The sequence below is a fragment of the Gekko japonicus genome, unplaced genomic scaffold, assembly GCF_001447785.1.
Source record: "Gekko japonicus isolate JY-2015 unplaced genomic scaffold, Gekko_japonicus_V1.1 scaffold117, whole genome shotgun sequence".
Classification (NCBI taxonomy): domain Eukaryota; kingdom Metazoa; phylum Chordata; class Lepidosauria; order Squamata; family Gekkonidae; genus Gekko; species Gekko japonicus.
Window position 1 is genome coordinate 1178640 of NW_015173676.1, and position 15874 is coordinate 1194513.

Below are 15874 nucleotides of genomic sequence, written 5' to 3' on the forward strand. Positions count from 1 at the left end.
TGGAGTACTGTGTACAGTGCTAGTCACCACACCTCAAACAGGATACTATAGCATTGGAAAAAGTGCAGAAAAGGGCAACTAGACTGATAAAAGGGTTGGAACACTTTCCCTGTGAAGAAAGGTGAAAACACTTGGGGCTCTTTAGCTTGGAGAAACGATGGCTGAGGGGTGACATGATTGAAGTTTATAAGATTATGCGTGGCATAGAGCAGGCTGAGAAAGAAGTACTTTTCTCCCTTTCTCACAATACAAGAACTCATGGGCACTCAATGAAATTGCTGAGCAGTCGGGTTAGAATAGATGAAAGGAAGTACTTCTTCACCCAAAGAGTGATTAACACATTACCACAGGAGGTGGTGGCGGCTACAAGCATGGACGGCTTCAAGAGGGAATTAGATAAGCATATGGAGCAGAAGTCCATCGGTGGCTATTAGCCACAAGGTATAGATAGGAACTCTCGGGCTGGGGCAAGTGATGCTCTGTATTCTTGGTGCTTGGGGGGGGGCAACAGTGGGAGGGCTTCTAGTGTCCTGGCCCCACTGCTGTACCTCCTGATGGCACCTGGTATTTTTGGCCACTGTGCGACAGAGTGTTGGACTAGAAGGGCCATTGGCCTGATCCAACATTGGCTTCTCTTATGTTCTTATCTGGTTAATGTTTCAATTGCATGTCACTTCAGAGGTTCTTAGTATACTGGGGTCCTAGTTATCCTTGGCTTCAGAAGTTTCCAGCTTGTATCCTTTTCTGTTTTTCCATGTATGGCTTACTGTACACCATGGCCAATGGCCAGGTAAGTGCACATGCAGGTCTTTGCCAGGGAGCTGTTCTATGGCACTTGCTTGCCCCTGGCTTGCCAGAGCTGTGTTTATTCTCTGTGTATGTGTGTATACTTTACAGGCACTCAAACGGAAACCTGACTTGTTCCTGTGTAGCAGCCTGGATGTCAAGGCAGTGTTCCACTGTGGTGAGTAGACACATCTGATAAAACTGTGTTTCTTGAAGTGACTGGGCAAATTGTTCTCATCAGGTGGAGTTTTGCTGCTTGAAGCTCCAGATCGATGCTAGAATCAGGGCAAACCCCCATGTTTTTAGTATGGAAACATCCCCCAACCCAGACTGGCAGAAGTCTTGTGTTACTTACAGAAGGAAAGTTTTCTCTTATACCCTGCCATGTGGAAAGCTGTGAGTGGTGGTAGATTAAGTCTTGACTAGTGCTGCTTTTCCTCTAGGCGTGATCTCCTTGAAATTCCCTGAAGCACCAACTGTCAAATCTGCCTGTGGCTTTTTTGTGAGTATTGTGTTTGTGGCAGATCTATCCTTTGCTAATTGTGGGATTACCCTTGCCTGAACCATGTTCACTTAGCTAAATAAAACAGAGCCATGTTTGGGCAAGTGGCCCACAAGCCCACATAGTTCCACTACAGCTGGAACAATGTGGAGAAACACCCAGCATTGGTGTGAGAGAGGTTTCTCCCAGGTTTCTGAAAGGATTTTTCCACCATAAATTGTCATTTGAGGGTGCCTCGTCTTTTGTAGTCTGATTTTTGTGTTTGGGGGAAGAAAAAGGTATCTCAATCTGTTGTCTAGTCTGTAACTGGGCACAGAAGTTTCTCTGCCAAGTGACGGGCAGTTTGCATCAGTTTTTCTGAAATCATTTTTTTTTACCAGACTGAGCTGTTACCACGCTGTGGGGAGATCCCACCTGTGGGTCAGGTGGTCCACGAGAATGGCAAAATGCTGCTGCAAGCTGTTCTTGAGGTAAGGAGTGAGAACAGTGGCTTTGCAGGCTAGGTTAGGAGCAACGAGGTAGTGTTATTGGTTGGTGTGTTGTTCACTTAGCTAAATAAGTTTTGTGAATTCTGCCTCCTTGATACCAAAATGCTGCCGGTTGACTTGCGGTCTAGTCCTGTGTATGTTTACTTGGGAAGAAGCTTCACTAAGTAAGCATGCATAGGACTGCACCTGTAGAAGATACTAATGCTCTGAATCAAGATCTTGGTACAATTAGCCAAAGGTGATCTAGGTTGAGGCTTTCTCATGCACTGCAGCTTGCTGAAAAGGTGTCTGGATTTGCTTCACCCTTGCAGGGTGTAGGTGGCCAAGCCTCACGCAATTTGATGGATCAGCTGGCTGAGATCCTCTTTGCTCTCAGCAAGCATTGCTTCAGTTACTTGAGCATCTGGATCAAGGAAGTGATGCAGCAGGATGGTTTCCCATCAGCCCGTGTCACCCCTGAGCAGAAGGAAATCTTCAGTCAGCAAATTCTTAGGTGAGTACCCTAGCTGTTGCATATCTCATTTGCATCCCAAAACATGCACAAGGCCCTATGAATGAAAGCTCCTGCCATTTCATACAGAGAGCAGCTCCTTAGTTTCTCAATACCTCTACCATGGATTCTCCTGCAGTGGAGAGCTTATTCCAAGCTGAGGAGTCTTAAAGATTGGGTAGCATTTTAAAAGATTTTTTAGTTCCCTAGAGCCAATTGTCTTAAATGTAATCTCTTTACTTCAGTCTAATATCCCACAAAGGATGGGAAGTGATACTGAAACAAATTAAAGTGTTCAAGAAAGTACAAAGTATCGGGAAGTAGATTCAAGCAGGAACAGGTTGCACAGATAACAGAAATGAATGCTGTTTCTAAGCTAATACTTAGGTTTTTATCCTTATAGTGAGACGGCTACCTTTTATGACATTGCCTGGGTTTCTTATTTTTAATAGCCAGTCTCCATGAAGCACATCATCTTCCATATGAAGAACCACAGGGCCATCACCCTTGTTTATGAGTTCTAGGGGGAATAACACTCTTCTGAGTGTGGTTGATGGGGTTCACTTGCTCCCTGGAGAATTCTGTTACCAGACCCATGTGATTTAGACAGGTCTGCAAGATAAGGAAAGAGTACTGGATGAATTGGTGACCGGGGATGAATGCTGGGCCAATTAAAATTTGGGGAGAAGGAAACATGAGGCATCCCAGTGGCCAAGAGAGTGTGTCATAATGGCATATTGACACAGATGTTCCTTTTTGGGAGGTTAGACAGACCAGGATCTATCCAGTTACCTCAGTTGCCAGCCTTTAGCCTATCAGAAAATATATATGTGTGTGTATGGATGTATAGAAAATGCAGCAGATTCCTGGGCATCATTTCAGGCTCTCTGTCTCTCTAGTTGATTTCACCTCCCCTTTTAAGGTAAAAGTTCATGAGACTTTCCACAGAGTTTGCAGAACAACATGCTAGGATGTTGTGAATCTATTGGCATTAACAATTTTGAACCACAAGGCCAGTTCTCACAAAATCCAAACAACAAGGGAAAAAGACTAGTGTCACAGGAGTCCCAAATATATAAAATCCACTAGTAGAAAACACCATCAAAGATTGCCAAAATAATATATTAAATAATTAAAGTTGGTGGTGTCACAACAACAACATTAATGCATACTGTAACTATAATAAGGCATAAGATGCAATATTACCTCCTTTGAAGATAAGACAGTGTAACTTGATAGGAGGAGTTCACATGGTCATAACATTTTCCAAAGAGGCTTTGCAAAGACACCCATTCTAGATACTTGGAAGATGAGTTTTCTTTGACTTCTTCAATTTGCCGGCTGTGTAAGTGGAACCTGATTTCAGCAATTTCAACAGACCACAAGGTTTATAGTGTAAGAAGGTTCATAGTGTATCTAGAATGGGTGTCTTTGCAAAGGCTGTTTGGAAAATGTTATGACTACGTGGACTTTATGTCTTACCTTCAAAGGAGGAAATATTGCATCTTATGCCTTATTATAGTTACAGTATGCATTAATGTTGTTGTTGTGACACCACCAACTTTATAATTGTTTAATATATTATTTTGGCAATCTTTGATGGTGTTGTCTACTAGTGGAATTTGTATATTTAGTTCTCACAAAAGGGCATCCTGCCCCGTATACACTACATGGATATCTGTTCTTCAAAAATGCAGGCATAGTTCACCAAACTGAGTCAAGCTGAAGGCTGAAGTGAGTCTGTCAAAGTTCAATCTGGAAATCTTTTGAGGCCTAGCAAGCCTATATCTGTCACAGTGTAATAATACTACTATAAGAGATGTAAGAGCTCAGGGAAGAAAAACAGAAAACTTCAAGACAATTGTTGTTGTTTTTTGCTGAGGACTTCAAATTTGGGGTTACTCCTGTAACTCTCACTTCACTGGATGCCCGTGATGAAAACTTATGCTGGAATAATTTTTTTAGGTTTTAAGGTGCTGTTGGAGTCCCCTTTTATTTTGCTGCTAAAGACTAAGACGGGTGTGCATCTGGAATTGCCAGTGTTGTGTATCATTATTTCACCACACTTTCTTTGTGTTAGCAGAGAGCGTGTAAACAAACGACGTGTGAAAGATATGGTGAAGGAGTTCACACTGCTCTGTCGGGGACTGCACGGCACTGAGTACACAGCAGACTATTGAGGACACTTGCACCAAGATACTGGAGCATGAACACTTCTGCTGGCCACTTGTCACTGCCCTATGCTGCTACGGAACCAGTTCTTAGGACAATAATCTTACAGCTAACCCGCTGAGGCTGCTCCACTCAACAATGGGCTGTTTCTTAACCCCTACTGCATGTTCGGTGGCAGCAGGCTGCAAGGACATGGAGCACAAGCTCAAGCTGAAGACGGCCCCCCCTTCCCCCCCTCACTGGACTGGTGCAATGACTGTCCCCTTATCTGCCTAAGCACACTCCTGTAGACATATCTGTGGTATTGTCTGTTCCTAAAAAGTCTGCCCTTGCCATGCATGAGGCAGCTTGTGTCTGACTGAAGTGGAAGGCCCTGCAGCCTTGAAATTATATTAAGGCTATTTCTAAGCTGGTGATTATTGGTGAATTCAAAAGAGAAGGGGGTGTATAGCTTTTGGAAGACATGGGGGGAAAGGAAAGAGAAGACAGGGCTAAAGTTTGCGGCACTTGTAGGGTAATTTTAGTTCTGTTTTACCTAGACTGATTGGGGTAATAAATAGGCCTACGTTGTCCTTGTCAGCATTCTGCAACAAAGTCTCAGGAGGCAAGGGCAGCTTTCGGAGACATAGGTCTCCGTTATTGTACTGGCGTAGTGAGGGCTACTGCCATCAGTAGCTCCCAGAATCTCCATGTAATTCTCCTGTTCCAGCATCTGGAGCATCCTGCATAAAATGTATTACATTAGTCTGTTCAAGGTTATCAAGACAAGAATGATAGCTACTAGGTGCACATCACATTGAAAGAGTTGTAGCCTTCTCTATTAGATTTGATGAACTCCTGGCTGCTTCTGCCACTGAAGATCAAGGTGCAACAATTAATCCATGTTGGGGTAAATTAGGAAGAAGAGGAAGGCTTTGTCTGCCTGCCTATTGGGGAATGTTAATGTGGCAAAACTAGAGCGGATCTAGTCGAACGGGACCTATTCTAGGTAAATTTGAAAGCATCCCCATGTGCATACATACACACTTCTCAAACAACAAACAAGAAGTAGTCTAACCAAACTTTCATATATGTCTGCAATTTTGGGTTTGCTAGCTTCCCTCACAGCTACTTCCAGATGGGTAAAGGTTATGAATACCTTGGAGTGATGTAAATTCTAAACACTTCTTTGTGAAGGAAAAGGTCTCCTCAAGAAAAACAGAACATGAAACAAGATCAGGCATATAAAAAAATACCATGCTCACTAGTTTAGCAGGTGGATCTCCTTTGAGCCTAGAAAGCAAATGTTTTGCAAAGCTTGACTTCCAAGTTACTGCTTCTAGAGGGAAAAATAACTACACCAATTACAGGAGAAAGCTCCAGTTTGGTGTTGCTAAGCTCTTAAAAACAATTTCAAGAATTGGTTACTTTTTCAATTAGACCTGGCTTATTATGAGCAGAGTGTTAGTAATTAGCATGTTGTCTTGGTAGAAAGAAAGCTGCAATCTGATGGTGTTTCCAGCATCTGTTGTTTTAACTGCCCTTTGATAAAGTGGAATATCAGTAATTAATTTTTCTCTAGAGTTAGTATTGAATGTACTCTCTAGGCATGGAGGGATATGTGCTGCATCACTAATACCTTTCTTTTTCCTCTGACTTTGGTTCTTATCTCAGATTTTCTCATCACGGAGGTTTTCCTGGAAAAATGAATGCTTTGTGAAGCTATGTATTACACTTCCTGAATTCATCTTACCAGCTTATTCTGAGAGAGAAGCTGAGCAACCTTCACTTGGCCTCTTTAGGAGAGATGTCTGTGGCCAGGCAGTATGAGCTGGGCTGGTACAATACTTGCCAGTTACTGGCACTGCTTTTTAGAAGCTGGTACTGACTGTAGTCACAGAAAAGAGTGGAGAAGTGAGTTTGTATAGCACAAATGGTTCTCCCAAATCGTCATTTGATAGTTGTTATAAATAGCCTAGAAGAGGCTGAGGAACTGCCTGCTCACCACCAATGCTCCCTCTAAGCTGTGGAGTCTTGTGAACAAAAATTCTACTTTGTGAGCTACTGGCATTAAAGTTTTGAGTGAGCGATTTGACTACTGCATGAGTTGGTTTGCTCTGGAGCCATCCTTCCTGAGCAAAGACAAAAATGTGTGAGGTGGAGGCTAATAAACTGTGAGCTAGCTCACACTAACTCAGAGGGAACACTGCTCACCACTACCATATGGGAGCTTAAGCCCAACAAAGCCCCTCACTGTCTAATCCCTTTAGAGTAGGTGTAAAGGTTGTGTTTCTGGAGATAATATTATTAGTGCTGAAAATGTGGTAGAAGAACAGGTTGCCATGGTAGGGTTACACCAAGGGTGATGTGAAACACCAGGTGCCTTGACCTCCCAGCACAGCTCCTCAATCAGGGATAATGTTCCCACTTAGTAATGCATAGTAATTACCATCCCTCTCCCATCTTGCTAAACCTTGATGACAAAAATATAAATGAATTTTATGACTCTGAATAAGTGGTGAAGCACCCATGGGAAGATTGAAATGTTGAGAAGTATATGAAGGGTGTGACCATACTTGTACATGCAGATGTTGCTGATTATCAACTGTAAGCCATTGCTTTGTGATGATCTCTTGGTTTACTCTCTCGCTTCTGGGGTATATCACCATCCTGGATAGCCCTGCTTGGAGACTGAGCAAGCCTTTAAAACAGCATGTTGTTAACACCCTATACCACATGGCTGGGAGTTTTCACAGCCTTCGGCATGATGTCCCAAGTCAATCAATCAATCAATAGACCTTTAATGGCATATACAACATTAAAATCAGAGACAGTAAATGATGATGTCCCAAGTGATGCAACAAGGCAGCACAGAGGAGGAGTGCCAGGCAAGTGTCCAGGAGATGAGACAAGAGGCATGCCTATTGGACAAGGAAACTGCTCCACATATTTGATATGGGTCCCCTACTCTCTTCCAGCTGCTGCAATGCTGGATATTGGGCATTAAAAGAAGATCATCTGTGATGTTCATAGTCAAATATCAGGTTCCTTCATCAAAATTAGAATTGCTGCATAGGCACTGCCTACTTTGTCTTTCTCAGACATCTTTCCCTATATTGGTTCTTGTGCTATTTTATACCATTGGCAATATCCACACTTCACTACCTGAAGGAGTCACAGAATGGCTTACAATCCCTTTCTCTTCTCCTCCTCACAACAGACCCCCTGTGAGCAGTGTTCCCTCTAAGCTGAGTTAGTGTGAGTTAGCTCAGTTCTTTAGCCTCCTGCTCACACATTTTTGTCTTAGCTCAGGAACGATGGCTCCAGCACAGGCTAATTTATGCAGTAGCCAAGTCACTTGCTCACAACTTTAATGTCAGTAGCTCACAAAATAGAATTTTTGCTCACAAGACTCCACAGCTTAGAGGGAGCATTGCCTGTGAGGTAGGTGGGGCTGAGAGAGCTCTCCCGAGAACTGCCCTTGAGATAAGAGCTCTGAAAGAACTTGTGACTGACCCATGGTCACACCAGCTGCTGCATGTGGAGGAGTGGGGAATCAAATTCAGTTCTCCCAGATTAGAGTCCGCGCTCTTAACCATTACACCAAACACACACACCAAATATGCAGCCAAATGGCAGTAGTGGCCCAAGGGAAGGGTTGTGTGCAATGGTGCACAGCTAATAGAAGGACCACAATTGCAAATCAATGATCCATTCTCACATTAGCGTCATGCAGGTTGCTTGCCCTGTTGCCTCCTGGGGTAATGAGGGATGTAGATGACAAATATGTCACCGGGCAAGGAGGAAGGATAACTTAGGAAACATTGAAATCAAAAGATGGCAACAGAAAGGGACAGAGAGGAGTTCCAGAATTTTGATGCCACTATTGAGAAGGCCTTCTCTGGGGTTGCCACCTGCCTAATCTCAGAAGGTGGGGATACCTGAAGCAGGGCCGCTGAAGATGACTGTAGTGACCAGGTAGGTTCATAAAGGAGTAGGCAGTCCTTCAAGTATAGTGGTTGTAAACCTCATAGGGCTTTAAAGGTCACCACCAGCACCTTGAATTGCACCTGGAAGTAAATTGGGAGCCTGTGTAGATAGGCCAAGACTAAAGAGATACAGTCCCTATGACCCAATCTAGTCAACATTCTGGTGCCAGCATTTTAAATCAATTGAAGCTTCTCAAGAGCAGTTCTACACAGAGCACATTGTAACAATATAATCTAGATGTAACCAGGACATGCACTGTGATGGCCAGATCTTTTCTACCCAGGAAAGACTGCAGCTGGCTAACCAGTCAAAGCTAGTAAAAGGCACTCCTGGCCACAGCTGCCATCTGCTTATCCAGCAGCAGGCCTGGGTCCAAGAGCATCCCCAGACTAGGGACCTGTTCTTCAATTTATTTAATTCACTTTATATCCCGCCCTCCCCGCCGAGGCAGGCTTAGGGCGATTTACCGTATATTCTGATGATGTTCACACCAGCTCAGCTCACTCCACTTATTGTGTGGCGGCAAGCTGGTAAACCAAGGTACAGGCTGGAGATGAAGATGGTGAAGCCAGGGCACAGGGACACTCCTTGGTGTATAGTGTGGCTCCTAATCAAAAGCCTGGTGGAAGAGCTCCGTCTCACAGGCTCTGCGGAACTGTAAAAGGTCCTGCAGGGCCCTGATCTCTTCCAGGAGCTTGTTCCACCAGTATGAAGCCGCCACTGAGAAGGCCCTGGTTGTCGCTAGCCTGGCATCTTTGGGGCCTAGGAGGGTGAGACAATCCAGTGCTCTCTGGGGAACGTGGGGAAAGGCGAGACAATCCAGTGCTCTCCGGGGAATGTGGGGAAAGGCGGTCCCTTAGGTGCACCGGACCCTGACCATATAGGGCTTTAAAGGTTAAAACCAGCACATTGAAATAAATCTGGTATGCTATCGGCAGCCAGTGCAGCACCTTCTGTGCAAGTTGGATGTGCTCCCGCATAGGGAGACCCATCAGCAGCCTAGCTCCAGTATTCTGCACTAGCTGCAGCTTCCAGAGACAAGGGCAGCCCCATGTAAAGAGCGTTACAGTAGTCCAGTCTCAAGGTGACCATTGTGCGGATCACTTGCCAAATCGTTGCGCTTGAAGGGAACCAGCTGCCTAATCATCCAAAGATGATAAAAGGCTGACTTGGCAGTGGCTGCTACCTGGGCCTCCAATGTTTAAGGAGGCATCCAGGAGCACTCCCAAGCTCACTGGCACCAGCTATGCCCCATTGAAGGCCGGGAGTGAGATCCCTACCCCCAGACTGCTCTGGCTCAGGCACAGGACCTCTGTCTTCATCGGATTCAATTTCAGTTGGCTCAGTCGAAGCCAACCAGCCACAGCCTGCAAAGCCTGCAGTGCAACCGCATCCAGAATGGGTGACACTTTAAATCCCTAGTCAGACCCCACCAATAGCACTTCCGTCTTGTTGGGAAATGTCCCCATGGAACTGTGAAGATTTCAAGACCAAAGATGTTAGCAGTTGAACAGAAGGAGGATGGATTACTTTCTTGGCCAAACAAAGAAACCTTGATCCTTACTTATGTAGGCACCCACACCCTGACACAACTTTATTAGGCTTCATTTGTATGCCATAGCTCCAGAATTTATTATCAATATTGTAGAACTGAAAGCATTCTAAATGTGGGTGCAACACTGCATTTCCCACCGCAAAGTAACCAGAGCCATGCTTCATGATTCTTAGGGAATAGCTCATCCACATAAGTGAAGGTTCTAAACCACATGAATCCTCTGCTTAATTGCTGGGAATAAAATGTGTCTTTTATTTAGGTGCTGCATAAATTATGATTGCAGAGGATAAGTGTTCATACCAACTTTTTTTCAACCTGGTCTAGATGAGCAGAATGGTATAGGACGGAGCATGTTGGTTGCAGCTCTGCCACATAAGGTTTTTTCCAAGCATTCTGACTACTTGCTCCAAGAGTCACAGGAAGGCAGAAGAGTGAGAACTGTTATGTTTGAGTATCAACATTCAGGAATGAAATTCCAGAAAACCTAGTCACGTTAGTCTCATAAAGCAAAAATGAAGGCAAAATGTGGCACCCTCAAGATTGGCAAATTCCTTTAAGGAGTTAAAAGGCTTCTGTTCAGTCACAGCAGATTTTACCCCCCGCCCGGGTTTCGTGAATGGTAACCTGTCCAAAATATATGAGAAGCCAAAACACCATCATATCGCTGAGCAGTGTATTCTTAATGCAATCCTATATGTAGTGTTTCTGCAGTTTAAGCCCACTGATTTCTATGGGTTTAGACTAGAGTAACTGCATAGGAGTGAACTGTGTGTTTGGTGAGAGGGGGTACACGTATGTTTGAATGGGGCCTACTTTCCAGTTTAGCCCAAATTGACAATAGAGTGCCCCTCATGCTGAAACTAAAGGAGATGGTGGCTCAGGTTTCTCCATTTTAGGAATGACCCATGCAAGCAGCAACCAGAATATTGTTGACAAAGTGATGCAGATCCTTGCCCAAGTTTGGAAGAAACTTGTCTTGGACAACATGAATCCAAAGAAAAGACGAAGAAATTGCTACCAAACTTGTGGTAAGACAAAGGAAACATAAGACAGAAGTGTTAACTTGAGATCAGCATTATGACCATCTTGGAGTAGATGTTGGCTTGGTACCTTGAACACACCCAACCATAGAAGGTATGCTAAAAGGTAAATACTGTCCCAAGAATCAATTATATTTGTAATCCATCAATTCCATTTTCCAGTTACCAAATGAAATTGGCTTTCTTATGTTCAGTGGAGTTGTGTTTTACGTCATGTCATTGGACACAAAGCTGAATGTGGGGGGATGATAAGTGATTTAGTAAACCTGGGTAGGTATAATGGGAATCTGTTTTCTAAAGTATCTCAAATGGTCCTCAGTCTGGAAGATGATGATGCTGTTCCCTAGGCAAATGGACTTTGAAGAAGCAGTGGCCAAAGGACAGTTGCATCAATGAAAGGGCAAGCAGAAGCTGACGCTGACATAGGGAACTGCCAGATGTTCCAGGATCTGTGCCCTGGAAAGGAATATAGGGAAGGAGTGATTTAACTCAGAGTGCTTTTCTTGGGAATACTATTTAGATGATGATGCATGGAGGAACTTTGTGGCTGCAGTCATGAAAACTCCATCACAGATAAGTTCACAAACAATCTTTTAAAAATGATATAACACCAAAAACTCATTGGAACAGAGTAAAGACAGATGGGATAAGGGGTCACTGAAAATCCCTGGAGATAGGGAGACCTAGATGTGTGGGGACAGAATCAGCAGTGGCCTAAGACACAAGAATCTGAGGGGAAAGCAAGTTGGAAGAGAGGAGGGTCTGAGAGCAAGGCAGGCATGAAAAAAAGGGTTCTGAAGAAAGGAGAGGATAAGGGTGTGTGTATAAACATCCCACACAGAACCTCAGGGGTTCTCCCCTGCTAAGTATGTATTACTCACAAGAAGGGAGCTGTGGGAGGAAACATGGTCAGCCTAGTTGACTGGCTTGGGAACAGGTTGCCTAGAAGAAGCAGGTATGACATAAGGGCACAATGGCAACAACATTTAATATGATGGAGCTGAGAAATAAGATTAGAATAAATTTCATTCCAGAACCAGAGAGAGAAAATCTTAAGGGCTGTGATCCTGAGAATGGGGCTCTTGAACACATTTCAGCAGGTGCGCCTTTTATATCTGCAACATTGTGATAGGAAAAGCCACAACTTTCCTATTTAATGTTTAAAATTGAGGGATCCACTCAGAAACTGGCTGTGAATGCTGATGTGGGAAGGGGAAGCACTACGAAAGTGGTAGTGAGGAGAAGAAAAGGAAACCAATTTCACAAAAATTGACTGGAACAGCCAACTCTACCATAAGAAAAGAGAACCCAATGTTGGATCAGGCCAGTGGCCCATCCAGTCCAACACTCTGTCACACAGTCACCAAAAATACTAGGTGCCATCAGGAGGTCCAGCAGTACGGCCAGGACACTAGAAGCCCTCCCACTGTTGCCCCCCTCCCAAGCACCAAGAATACAGAGCATCCCTTGCCCCAGACTGAGAGTTCATATCTATACCTTGTGGCTAATAGCCACTGATGGACCTCTGCTCCATATGTTTATCCAATTCCCTCTTGAAGCTGTCCATGCTTGTGGCTGCCACCACCTCCTGTGGCAGTGAATTCCATGTGTTAATCACTCTTCGGGTGAAGAAGTACTTCCTTCTATCTGTTCTAACCTGACTGCTCAGCAATTTCATTGAGTGCCCATGAGTTCTTGTATTGTGAGAAAGGGAGAAAAGTACTTCTTTCTCAACCTGCTCTATCCCATGCATAATCTTGTAAACCTTGATCATGTCACCCCTCAGTTGCCATTTCTCCAAGCTAAAGAGCCCCAAGCATTTTAACCTTTCTTCACAGGGAAAGGGTTCCAACCCTTTCATCATTCTAGTTGCCCTTTTCTGCACTTTTCCCAATGCTATAATATCCTTTTTGAGGTGTGGTGACTAGAACTGTACACAGTACTCCAAATGAGGTTGCACCATTGATTTATCAGGGGCATGGGGGAGGGGAGACAGAGCATGTGCCTGGTTAATCTTGGGTCACTCCCGGCAGGCTCCATCTGTCAGATGAGAAATCAGCCTGGTTGAAGCACCAGGTTACATTTTGCCTGTCTCCATCAATGCTGGAAGGAAACAGCAGTTCTGTCTTCTGGGAGGCAAAGGGCACATCAGTTCGAGGTGTGAGGGGGCTGTCTAGGGTACACTCACCCCCAGCCCCACACACCCACTCTAGGCTACAGCCTACATACCCCCCTCAAAAAAGGGCAATACTTTAAAAAAATCTATATTTGATCTTTATGAGTTTAAGTCATATACACTGCATGAATAACAAACAGAAGCACTGCAATTTATTGCAAAAAACTGAAAACTAAAGAGGTTTCATGGTGCAGTGACCAATTTTCTGTTGATACAACATTCAATCCTCTCAAAAGTGATTTAATAAAGTTTATACAAATTAGACAAATTTAAAAAAGTAATTATTGCTTTATGAAAGTTTTTTTTTAATTCATTGCTACAACAGATGCATAGTTGCCAAATACACCACCTTGCTACAAGGGATCTGAGGCTTGTGCTCCAAGGCTTCCTATGTGGTGGTCTATGGCAGTTGCTAGTTGTGGTCTCTGTGCAGCTCGATCTAAGAGGTTTCACAACAGCACTGAAGCAGTTTTGGAATATTTTAGAGTCCTAGCCAAAATACCCTAACCTAGAAGATCTCTGTTTATGACGCAATGGGAAAGGTAAGTGCCTCTCTTCTCCGCTCATGACCCCTGCAACAGTAGCAGATCAGAGTTCATAAACTTGCCTCTTAAGGGTTCCTGTGGCACCTCATCATTTAATGTTGTTCTGGAGAGTGATTGCTACTGATTATGCTACTACTTGTGGAGAGGTGTGGGAAATAGCTATATCCATTGAGTCCTAAGAAGAAGGATCTTGCTGCCCTTTCTCCATCCTGTTATCTCTTCTTGAGCTACACGGTGAACAGCAACTATTTTGTAGATGTTGGAAACACACATATCTATGGGCTTCTTAGTAGCTGGTGATGTAACATATTTGAATATTCATTTTGATTGATGGTATAAGTATTTCTTGTCTTGAATCAAACTCTTGAGTATTCTGCTAATTCTAAACTCATTTTCATTTCTAAGCCTGCATTGGTGCTTTATCAATTGTTTTAAAAGATCCCTTAACAACCATGCACATTATTCCCCCAATGCTGGTCATTAGAACCTTAACCTGCAACACCTTAATTTTGGATCATTTGTGTCTAAAATTATGTTTTATACTAATGAAGCATTATTGATCCTAGTAATTCAACATTATGAGACAGTTTTAAAAAACTTTTACAGAAATGTCTGACGACAGAAGAATTTTAGAAGGAAATACTGGTCAGTTACGGACATGATGTATCTCTCAGTGAACTCTTCGACACAGCTACTTGGATATCTAAAAACAGTTAAGAATGTAAGAACATAAGAGAAGCCATGTTGGATTAGGCAAGTGGCCCATCCAGTCCAACATTCTGTGTCACACAGTGGCCAAAATCCAGGCGCCATCAAGAGGTCCACCAACTGGGCCAGAACTCCAGAAGTCCTCCTACTGATGCCCCCCAAGCACCAAGAATACAGAGCATCACTCCATCTATACATTGTGGCTGCCACTGATGGACCTCTGCTACACATGTTTATGCAATCTCCTTTTGAAGCTGCCTGTGCCTGTAGCCGCCACCACTTCTTGCAACAGTGAATTCCATGTGTTAATTACTCTTTGGGCAAAGTGCTTCCTTTTATCTGCTCATTAATTTCATTAAGTGCCCACAAGTTCTTATATTGTGAGAAAAGGAGAAAAGTACTTCTTTCTCTACCACATGCATAATTTTGTAAACTTCTGTTATGTCACCCCTGGTCGTCATTTCTCCAAGCTAGAGAGCCCTACCCTTTTTAACCTTTCTTCACAGGGAGGGTGTTCCATCCCCTTAATCATTTCAGTTGCCCTTCTTTGCACCTTTTCCCATGCTATAACATCTTTTTTGAGGTGCAGTGACCAGAACTGTACACAATATTCCAAATGAGGCCGCACCATAGATTTATACAGGGGCATTATGATACTGCATCATGTGAAATGCCAGCCTGGATGAATCACAAGCCAGAATTAAGATTGCTGGGGAAAAGATCAACAACCTCAGATATGCAGACAATACCACTCTAATGGCAGAAAGTGAAGAGGACCTAAAGAGCCTCTTCGTGAGGGTCAAAGAGGAGAGCGCTAAAGTGGGCTTGAAACTCAACATCAAAAAAACTAAGATCATGGCATCCAGCTCCATCACTCCTTGGCAAATAGAAGGGGAAGTCATGGAAGCAGTGTCAGACTTCATGTTCCTGGGATTCAAGATCACTGCAGACGGTGACTGCAGTCATGAAATTAAAAGATGCCTGCTCCTTGGGAGGAAAGCAATAGCAAACCTAGACAGCATAATAAAAAGTAGAGACATCACCCTGTCAACAAAAGTCCGTATGGTCAAAGCAATGGTATTCCCAATAGTAATGTATGGCCGCGAGAGTTGGACTATAAGGAATGCTGAGTGCCGAAAAATAGATTCTTTTTAATTATGGTGCTGGAGAAGACTCTTGAGAGTCCCTTGGACTGCAAGGAGATCAAATCAGTCAATCCTAAAAGAAATCAACCCTGACTGTTCCCTGGAAGGCCAGATAATGAAACTGAAGCTCAAAGACTTTGGCCACCCAATGAGAAGGGAGCACTCACTGGAGAAGACCCTGATGCTGGGAAAGATTGAAGGTCAAAGAAGACGGGGACAGCAAAGGATGAGATGGTTAGACAGTGTCATAGATGCAACGAACATGAAATTGAGCAAACTTCAGAGGACAGCGGAAGAC

General features: G+C 43.8%; 1 protein-coding gene across 2 annotated transcripts in view; it reads left to right on the plus strand.

Moving 5' to 3' along the window:
* The window catches only part of IPO13 (importin 13), an 89639-nt gene extending 83685 nt beyond the window's left edge, over positions 1 to 5954 (plus strand). For both annotated transcript variants that reach the window (XM_015422962.1, XM_015422963.1), the window contains exons 16-20: positions 898 to 964; positions 1230 to 1288; positions 1669 to 1758; positions 2088 to 2269; positions 4350 to 5954. In XM_015422962.1, coding sequence (XP_015278448.1) covers positions 898 to 964; positions 1230 to 1288; positions 1669 to 1758; positions 2088 to 2269; positions 4350 to 4446 — 495 coding nt within the window. In that variant the 3' untranslated portion in view covers positions 4447 to 5954. The remainder of the gene's footprint in view (positions 1 to 897; positions 965 to 1229; positions 1289 to 1668; positions 1759 to 2087; positions 2270 to 4349) is intronic.
* Positions 5955 to 15874: the final 9920 nt, after the last annotated feature.